General features: G+C 40.4%; 2 protein-coding genes across 7 annotated transcripts; one reads left to right on the top strand and one right to left on the bottom strand.

Moving 5' to 3' along the window:
• The first annotated feature begins 185 nt into the window (after positions 1-185).
• On the top strand, positions 186-2064 carry LOC113718818 (protein CURLY FLAG LEAF 1). Its single transcript, XM_027243733.2, has 2 exons — positions 186-895; positions 1496-2064. Exons 1-2 carry the CDS (start codon positions 620-622, stop codon positions 1937-1939), a joined length of 720 nt encoding a protein of 239 aa, XP_027099534.1. The 5' UTR covers positions 186-619; the 3' UTR covers positions 1940-2064.
• Positions 2065-4611: 2547 nt separating this feature from the next.
• On the bottom strand, positions 4612-9162 carry LOC113719556 (pyruvate dehydrogenase E1 component subunit beta-1, mitochondrial-like). Of its 6 annotated transcripts, none has more exons than XM_072072393.1 (15): positions 8683-9161; positions 8458-8581; positions 8306-8362; positions 7779-7859; positions 7630-7686; positions 7462-7524; positions 7068-7154; positions 6751-6876; positions 6289-6422; positions 6119-6191; positions 5957-6022; positions 5828-5866; positions 5608-5732; positions 5390-5504; positions 4612-5284 (listed from the first exon to the last, which is right to left on the bottom strand). In XM_072072393.1, the coding sequence occupies exons 2-15, from the start codon at positions 8518-8520 to the stop codon at positions 5216-5218; spliced, it is 1155 nt and encodes a 384-aa protein (XP_071928494.1). In that variant the 5' UTR covers positions 8521-8581; positions 8683-9161; the 3' UTR covers positions 4612-5215. The 6 variants fall into 6 exon arrangements, with proteins under 6 accessions (XP_071928494.1, XP_071928495.1, XP_071928492.1 ...); XM_072072394.1 differs by having other exon boundaries at positions 8694-9161; XM_072072391.1 differs by having other exon boundaries at positions 8458-9161.

Raw genomic sequence — 9162 nt, 5'->3', positions numbered from 1 at the left:
GGCACAGCGCAGCGCGTAAAATGGATAAAATGTGTGGTGCAGGACCCAAAAAAAATAAACTAAAAAAGGAGGGGAAAGTGGGCTGTGGTTTTGGGACTGGGTCGAGGGGGTTCACACTTACAGAGGAGACGTGGGGTGGGACAGCCCTGTTGAGGGAGGAGTACCTGATTCGCTTTTGAAAGATTCCCCCACGCGCATTCGCATTTTGAGTCCTCCATTCCCAGCCCAATAAGAGTGACTCTCCGATTCCTTCGTTCCGGTGCTCCGGAAAAGGAGGTCCTCTTTCATACATACTCCTATCCCATCTCTACCTCTCTCTCTCTCTCTCTCTTTACTGCTTACTACTTACTGCTATTTCTAACCTGGACTGTTATTATTGTTATTTGAAAAAGAAAGAAAGAAAGAAAGAAAGAAAGAGACTCTGTTCTGTTTCTTCTTCTCCACCTTCTTCCGCTTAGTTATATAACCTCAGGGCTCGGTCTGGGTCCATTCTTTGCTAAATCAAACCTCCCTTGTCAGTCAATTGCCACTCTTGATCGCCAATAGTACGTATGGTCAATTGGTTTAATTAGGGGGTAGCAGCAATAGTGTATATATAGTGAAGGGCAATTGGGCAAACATGACAGCTCCAAACAAGGGAACGATCACTGCATCCATTGAGAGATCCCTTCGAAATTGTTCTTTAAACCATCACCAAAGCAGCAGCAGCAGCAGCAGCAGCAACAGCAGCGACACTGCTAGTGCAGGCATCATAGGAGGCCCAGCAGGGTTTGTGGCTGCTGGCCGGTCCTCGACGTCAGATTCCACCATAAATCTTGATTTCCCGGACAACGCGTTAGAGCTCCATTCTGATATCCGGCTGCCTTACTATTGGGAGCAATGCCTCGATTTAAAGGTAACACCAACAACCATTCATGATTCATCATCAGTCCTATCATTGTTCACGTACCATGTCGTCGTCCTTTTCTTCCTTAATAGTTGGTTCCACATTAATTGCATAAAATTCTTTTGACAGATCTTGCACTCACTAATGAGTATGCTATAAGTCTGTTACATGGTACCTCCAACTACTCTTGTTACCCTCCCTCTTAAATGGTCTTATATTTATTGTCTCATTGTTCATTCATTCATCGGCCCAGGGCCTTTTTTTTTTTTTTTTTTGTTTTTCCTCTCTCTCTCCCTTTTGACTTGGCAAACTGGGATGCAAAGGCCAAAACTTTGGAAAAGGGCATAGAACTTTTCTTTCTCCTTACATCTTATAAACAACAGATAAAAATTACTCTAGTAGGTACTCAGCATTTTTGTTGTTGTACTGTTTACTTTGAAGGGGGGATTTTGTTTTGATATATAGGACAGGATAACAAAATGTAAGTAAGTGTGTGTTGCATTTTCCTTGCTTTTCGGGTTGTCTGCTGTTGATTAATTCTATCATGCATTATGTGGTCATTTGTTTAATTAATTTTTTGTTGAATTTTGGATGGGGTTTGTAATGTAGAGTGGGGAGGTGTACTATATTAACTGGAGGACAGGGATGAAATCACAAGAGGATCCAAGGACAAATCCAGAAATGCAGCATGTGAGGAATGGGGGTTTAGGTTTATCATGGTCAGAGGAGGAGGATGAGGATGGTAGCTGGTACGAGAGCGAAGGGTCGTCCACGGAGGAGTCGTCTCCTTCAACTTCTTCTAGACAGCAGCAATGCCGCCGCCGCTACTCCAATTCCAATTCCAATTCTTCTCCTTCTGGTGCTACTCCCCGTCATCGTCATCGTCATCTCACTGCTGAGACCAACATCCACCACGACAAACCCCAAGTACTGGTGGTAGCTGGTTGCAAGAGCTGTTTCATGTACTTCATGCTCCCAAAACAGGTTCAAGATTGCCCCAAGTGTTTTGGTCAACTTCTCCATTTTGATCGATCCGAAAATGCATCTCCATGAGCCCACACACCACCACCCCTCCCCCCGCCGGGGGCCTTTTTCGTCTCTTTTTTCTTTTTATATATTTTGTTTTTGTTCTCAAATGCTATTTATCAACGTCGTTCTCAAATGTGAATTTTCTGGAATTTGGACCCTCCTCCTCTCTTTTTTTTTTTTTTTTTTTTTTGGGTTGGAGTAGTAGCGCTAAGCAGAAATTTATTATTATTTTTTTTTTTAAAAAAAAAAAAAGCAGCAGAACTCAACTTTTCTCATGTTCTTTTACTAATAAATGGTCGTCCTTTTTTTTCTTTTCCCCTTTTATCTTTATTGTAATTCTGGATCCCACATCAGTCTCACTGGCCATCGGGTCAACTGCTTACTGTTATAGTGCTGATTATGATCTGCAGTAGTGAGTGAGACGTAATTGTTGTTTTCATTTCCATTTCTTCCCATTTGTCCCAACAATTTAATTGGTATTTCAGGATCAAATGAGAATGCTTTGGTGCTGTCTGTTTCCTCCTCCTTTATTACTTACTACTTATATTTCCGTTGACCCATGCGGTGGTACCAAATTGCTAACTTCGATTGGATCTATAGGCTCAAACGTTTTCGCACGATAATACTACTATTAACGTAGTAGCATAAAGCTCGTCATTGATATTATTAAACCAAGTTTTGGAAACAAGTGGCTGGCTGCTGCTTATTTGATCTTGGTAGAGGTGTTTAGTTAGTAGTACTACTGTATTTCAGGTTTGCTCATGTCATATGGTGAGTGAGGTGGCTTCTTGAAAATGAAAGAAAGAAAATATGAACTTGAACCTTTTTTTCATTTTTTTTTCTAAAAAATAAATAATATGACCAACTTGTGAAATGTATGACCCCTCTTTCTAATTTTCCCATCTTGTTTGTCTAGTAGCACTAGTAATTTTTTACTGCCAATCTCGCAGCGAATAACTATAATAGAGTGTGTTTGGACAGAAGATTATTTGTTTAAATATATTTGCTTATATTACCATTACGATTTTTAATATATCTTTTTATCTTACATACATCACATCACAAAAAGTACTACGGTAAAAATATCTCAAATAATTTACGATCCAAACACACTAATATAATCGTGTAGTACCACCTATAAAGCTTGACTTTTCTATGTTCGCCCTTAAAGTTTACAAGAGTGCATGCAATCACCTTGCGTTTAGCAGTGTTTCTGATTTTATCTGTGATTTGTTCATTTGGATATCCGTTATTGTTCTTCATTTGGATTAATCCCTTCTGCCTACGTAAGAAACAAAACACGCTCAATAGGCATATTTGGATTAATCCTTTCCTTGCAACCAAACACTTAACATACCTTATTAGAGAGAAAGAGGTAAAACAAAAACACAAGGAAGCTGTTTTGGTGCAGCAAGCCCAAAAAAAAAAAAAAAAAAAAAGCAAATGCCGTTTACTCCAATAAAAAGGCAAGGGGCATTCATTCATTAGGGATTAGGAAGAATCCATATAGTAATAGTAGTAGTTTATTTGTGAATGTGGGATCTTCTTTGTTTGCCCAGTGAAAAGGGTAGAAATTAGAATCCCGTACAGAGAATATAAATTTGAAGCTCAAAAGAGAAGAGAGAATTGGTGGTCCACCGCTCCAACACATGCATGAGCTGTTTAATTGTTGGAGAACGGAAAGAGGGAATTCATTGGACGAAAGCAAGCTAGGTTAATAATAATAAGCAGCAGGAGCAGCAGGAGGAGGAGAGCGTGAGAGAGATTTGACAATGGGGAGGACAAAACAAATTTTAAAGGAAGCTCAGCTTTCTTTCAGTTCGCACGGCAGATGATCAAAAGGAATCTAAGCAGAAAGGACCTAAGAGTAGAACTGTTGAACTGAGCACCATAGAAAGGGATAGATGGAGCCAGAAAGAACGAGAGAGACTCTCAGAAAAATACAGAGAGGTGTCGTCGATCCATAGCGTTGTGGTACCAAGGAAAATACAGTGAGTGAAGTCCTTCTCATCTGTGTTTCCTGCTTGTTTCTTTTTATGTTTCTTTATTAGTACTAAAATAATTTCTCTCGCGGATAAAATATATTTCTAATACGGGGACAGACAGGATACCATTATGTGAATTATGAAATGAAACCCGTCCAGGATAGACTAACTGCATGCTGCTGCCTCATTTGTATTTAGCAGTTGAGCTTCCCACCATTTTGATCTCTTTATTCTCTTTCCGTTCGAATGGTTCGGAGCAGGGAATCTGCCATCGTCCCTTTTTTTCTTTTTTTTTTTTTTCTGTTTACCCTCTTTGTTTCTATCTTCCCGTCAGCATCTTCGATCGTGACACTTAACAGCTATTCTTGTCCCACAGCTGCAAATTCGATGAGACTGTGGCCTTTTTATTCTATTTTAATTTGTTTGCCTCTTTTATTACAACTTCATTCATGCTCGTTTCAAGCAAATTAGCAGACAATCAAGAATTCAAAGAAATTCATCAACGACATACTGTGACCTCTCCATTGCGCAAGATATGTCTCCTCAAATCTCATTCCTTCGCTACAGTAGCATTTTCGTCAATTTGCCGCACAATCACTGACGCGTTCTTCTCCTTTTTAAATACTACTACTGATTGAATGTGAACCTTGAAAAATTCAATCATAGACGAGAATACAAAGAAAGGGTGTTAAATTTTTTCAAGGGCAGAGGTGAGCGTGAAAATCTGTACGTAATGATTTTCTAGATCAACAAAGGGGTGTACACCATTCTTACTTCTCCTCTTACCTATCTAAAGGAGGGACCAAACTGACTCAGACGATCAAGCCAGGTAATCTGTAACCGCTCCGGTGAGCAGCCTATTACTCTAAAAGACATACCTACCTAGGTTCATTCCATTCTGACTTCATTCTACACAAAAAAAATAAAAAATAAAAAAATCTAGCAGGCTAATAGGCTGGGCCTTCTGTTGTAAGGCTTTTTTTTTCATAAAGGCTTTATACATTTCAACTCGCTTTACAACCAACAGCAGATCGGGCCCGTCTCAAAGCCCACCTATTTAGCCATGCTGACAGTTTAAAATAGGCCCGCCTCAGAACCCACCTTCCGGATCAGAAGAACTCAGAATTAGTTTAGTTTATTATTATTATTTTTTTAATAAAATGCTATGCCACACAACATACAAAACCAAAACTAACAGCCAAATCCATGAAGAAAGCCAATTCCGACGACGTAAACACCAAAAGGAGAAGCCGAATGTCTCTTTATTCTCTATTTGGGATGGATGATGGATCCCACACCTCCAAACAACAGCTTACTAAGCTGTCGTAGCGGTGGGTACAGATCTATAGCACGCTCTCCTGGCTGCTCGAACCACGTCTTCAACCTGTGCGTCAAAAAAAGATTGCATAAATAAAGCTTAAAACGAAAAAAAACACATCATCCCGAAGTTGGAAGGGAACTGGACAGGTGACATTTATGCGATGAGAACCTGTGGAAGAGCAAGCCTCTCAAGATTGGCCGCATAAGGCATGGGAGCGTCAGCACCACTTATCCTCTCAACTGGAGCGTCCAGATAATTGAAATTCTCCTCCACAACCGAGGCACTGTTGAAGAGAAGAGAAAATGCATCAACTACACTCCAAGAAGAAATATGATGCATCACAACTTAAGTTGCGCCCAAGACCAGACAAGGAGAGAGGACCCAACCAAATCTCAGCGCCTACACCGTGTTGAGGGAACCCTTCCTCAACCGTCACAAGTCTGTTTGTTTTCCTGACTGAATTGTTAATTAAGGACCTATCCAGCGGCCGAATTGAGCGGAGATTTATCACCTTTTTATCAATACCAGACAGCAAAAGCAGGCATAAATATCTATATGCTTAAACCAGTTTTTGCATCTCAGTTGGATTTTAATCATCTCACGTACCTCTGCCTCGAGGTCTTCCTTCTCAAGAATTTCAGCAGCCTAAACAATCAACACGTTCTATTAGTTCCTAACACCAGAGCTGAAGGAGCAAATATGCATTATATGTATAAGGCAAGTCAGAGCACAGACCTTCAGAGCGTAGCCCACCATTCTAGAGAAGGCTGTAATTGTGACATCCTTTCCTTCTTTCTCAATCTATTTAGTTTGACACAGAATATTTCCGACTAATGAATTAGAAAATAAGGAAAATATCAACCATCTACCGCAATGATAGGCCATTTAGAAACAGACCTTAGCTTTGCCAATGGGGAGACAGAAGCTGGAATCCAGAACTTCGTCTGAAACAGGGAAAGATTCACCATACCTGATATGCTCAAATGTAGCAGCACAAGAATGTCAAAACATGATATCCAGTCTATGATAATCCTGGCAGTAGTAGTAGTAGTGAATGTCTAACTCACAACAACTCATTTTCAAGAAAAACAACAGGATCAGGATCTCTGATTGCAGTCTTCAGAAGCCCACGAGCATCTTCAGATGAGTATGGAGCTAACACTTTCAATCCAGGGCACGAGCTGTACCAATGGGAAGAAATCTACAAAACAGATTTTAATTAAATGACAGTCATACATTCTCACACAGTGATTTTAAGATGCACGTTACGTCATGCTTTATGAGATATTAGCGAAATCAAAAAACCACGCAGTGGTAGCACTTCATGTTTTCAAGGACAACCATCAAAAAATAGAGCTTCATTAGCTCTATCCGTGTAAAAGCTTTCAACTTAGCACATGACTTAACATGTTAAACTTAGCCCCAATGGCTCCACCTACGAGTAACGCTACTTTTTCCAAAATGTTTTAGTCGATCAAACATACTGTAAAAGATTTTGATAGGTGATAGCAACTTGGTAGCAAAAATACCTGCGAATGCTGGGCACCCACCCCTGCAGCAGGGCCATTTGGTCCTCTAAAAACAATAGGGACGTTTATATTGCCAGCAGACATGTAGTTCGTTTTTGCAGCAGAATTAATAATATGATCAATTGCCTGCAATCCAAAAATAAGCTTGCACTGAGGTGTTGATCAAAAAGTTCCATGGTAACCTAATGTCCAACCCATTTGCAATTAAAGCATCAAACTCAATTCGTTAATGCAAGTATTTGATACCGGAGTGCCTGTAAAAGTAGCATATTAATCAAATATTCAATGTAAATAATTTCGCCACTTCATAACCGCACCTGCATTGCAAAATTGAATGTCATAAACTCGACAATAGGCCTAAGCCCGTGACATGAAGCACCGACTCCGATACCAGTAAAACCAGCCTGCAAATTGGATAATGAAGATCTTGAATGCTTCATAATAAAGTTAAGGCCCTTTTAATCTTCCGTTTGCTGGTTTTCCTTGGGGCCTCAGTTGTAGAAATACTACTAATTGACAACATATGTCCGAAAAAAATAACCTTCCGATATTGAGAATCATCACAAGAAGAATAGACAGACATGTTAGCATGCAGAATCATCACAAAAAGAATAGATTGATATGTTAGCATATTCTCTTGCAGCAGTGTGTAGAATTGTGGGTCAAATTGCTGTTTACTTTGATTCAGAAGCCAAGTATGGAAAAAGGAACCTCGGTAATTGGAGTATCAACAACTCTTTGAGGTCCATATTTGCGAAGGAGTCCTTTCGAAACCTGCAACAAGCAGGAAGCTACAAGTGATTCGATGACTTGGCTATTTTAAAACAACAGACAGAGATTGAGATCCAGTGGGATAAAATATTGTGAGAGATAGAGAACCGGAGTAAGTGGAGAGTTAACAAATCGAACCTTGTAGGCACCTTCATACTCCCCAACCTGAAGCACATAGGAAGAGAATAAGAACAGAGACTTGAAAAGATCAACTATCATTAAGTTAACACATTACCACTTCTGATACATATATATACCTCTTCCCCCATCAGAAATACAGTGGGATCAGCCGCCATTTCCTCATCTAGGGCAGAATTTAGAGCTTCTCTAACCATTATCTGCACTAACGGTAATTATCACAATTGTGATGCACAAGACACTAATAAAGTACTAACTCTTTCCTGCACCGCACAAGTAGCCAAATAGTAACTCAAGGAGAATGGACAATATTTATACCCAAGCAACTGAAGAAATTAGAACGACGAAGAAACAGGAACAAAAAGCGGGACCTTTGATGCACTTACAAGTTTGTAGTCCTCATTCAAAGTACAAGGATTTAAAAAGAGGAAAGAGAAAAGGGGAAGAAAGGGGGGGGGGGGGGGGGAGGGGGAATTTGCAGCCAAAAAGTAGAAAAAGGGAATAATATGTTCGCAAGTGAGAATTGCTATAGGAATCAAATAAAGAGTATCTTACGCAGTGTATCCATGGAAGAAGAAATGCAAAGGAGTAGCAGCTATACTGTACAACGAGTTGATCATAGATGACAGAGAAAGTCCCAAGGTACCTGTTTAGTCGCGGTGGAGTAGTTGCTCATCATAGCTAAAACCGCAGCTCTGAGAATCTTGAAAAGAAAAGGGAAAAAAAATGGTGAAGAGCCAACAGAGAAGAGAGAGAGAGAGAGAGAGGGACGGCCCACGTTATACGAATCAAACTAACCGGCTGTCCTGGAGATCCTCCAGCAGTACTGGCAACCAACTTGTGGCTGATTATCCCAAACATATTTCCTCTTCTTCCAGCTCAAAAGAACTCCCCAACAGCCTCGATGTTGTAAGTAGTACTACTACACAACCGCTCACTCTTATGTTAAAAATATAAATAGTAGAAACGATGCAGAGCCAAAGACGACAAGAAAAACAGTCTGAGAGAAGAATTAAGTAGTACTTGTACTTAACCAATAGTAGCAGTTAACAAGAAGACGAAGGCACGCTGCAAAGAATAGTCCGGCAGTGATACGGTACGGTAACAGAGGGGATTTGGCAGACGTGCATATGATACAGTCACTTACAAACAGATACCAGTAGAATTCAATCAAGCTGGTGATGCAGGAGAGAGCCCCGAGCGAGTGAATTTTGGGGCTTGAAAAAGGGTGGGAAAAAATCAACAGAGCAGTAGTAGCAGCAGCAGCAGCACCACTACAGGTACAGGGTACAGGGTGAAGGAAGGCATTTGCACTCTGCAGTTTGAGGCAGCGGCACCATCACCCGATCACCTCCAACCCCTCTGCTTCTGCTTTAGTTAGTTCGTTGTGATGCTCTCTCTCGGTTTGTATAACATTCTTCTACACACGGTCCCTTCTCAAATCTCCATCTCTAGCTTGTCCGACATGACAAACAGCCACCTCTACCTTGTATTATATTATAT

Source organism: Coffea arabica, chromosome 11e, assembly GCF_036785885.1.
Source record: "Coffea arabica cultivar ET-39 chromosome 11e, Coffea Arabica ET-39 HiFi, whole genome shotgun sequence".
NCBI classification, from domain to species: domain Eukaryota; kingdom Viridiplantae; phylum Streptophyta; class Magnoliopsida; order Gentianales; family Rubiaceae; genus Coffea; species Coffea arabica.
This window is presented reverse-complemented; position numbering and strand designations above follow the sequence as displayed.

Coding starts and splice junctions, on each gene's coding strand:
- LOC113718818 (XM_027243733.2), top strand. CDS start 620: ATGACAGCTCCAAACAAGGGAACGATCACTGCATCCATTGAGAGATCC. Junction 896..1,495: donor AGCAATGCCTCGATTTAAAG/GTAACACCAACA, acceptor TTTGTAATGTAG/AGTGGGGAGGTGTACTATAT.
- LOC113719556 (XM_072072391.1), bottom strand. CDS start 8,520: ATGTTTGGGATAATCAGCCACAAGTTGGTTGCCAGTACTGCTGGAGGA. Junction 7,155..7,461: donor TTGATACTCCAATTACCGAG/GTTCCTTTTTCC, acceptor TCCAATTTGCAG/GCTGGTTTTACTGGTATCGG. Junction 5,733..5,827: donor AGGAAGACCTCGAGGCAGAG/GTACGTGAGATG, acceptor ATTGATAAAAAG/GTGATAAATCTCCGCTCAAT.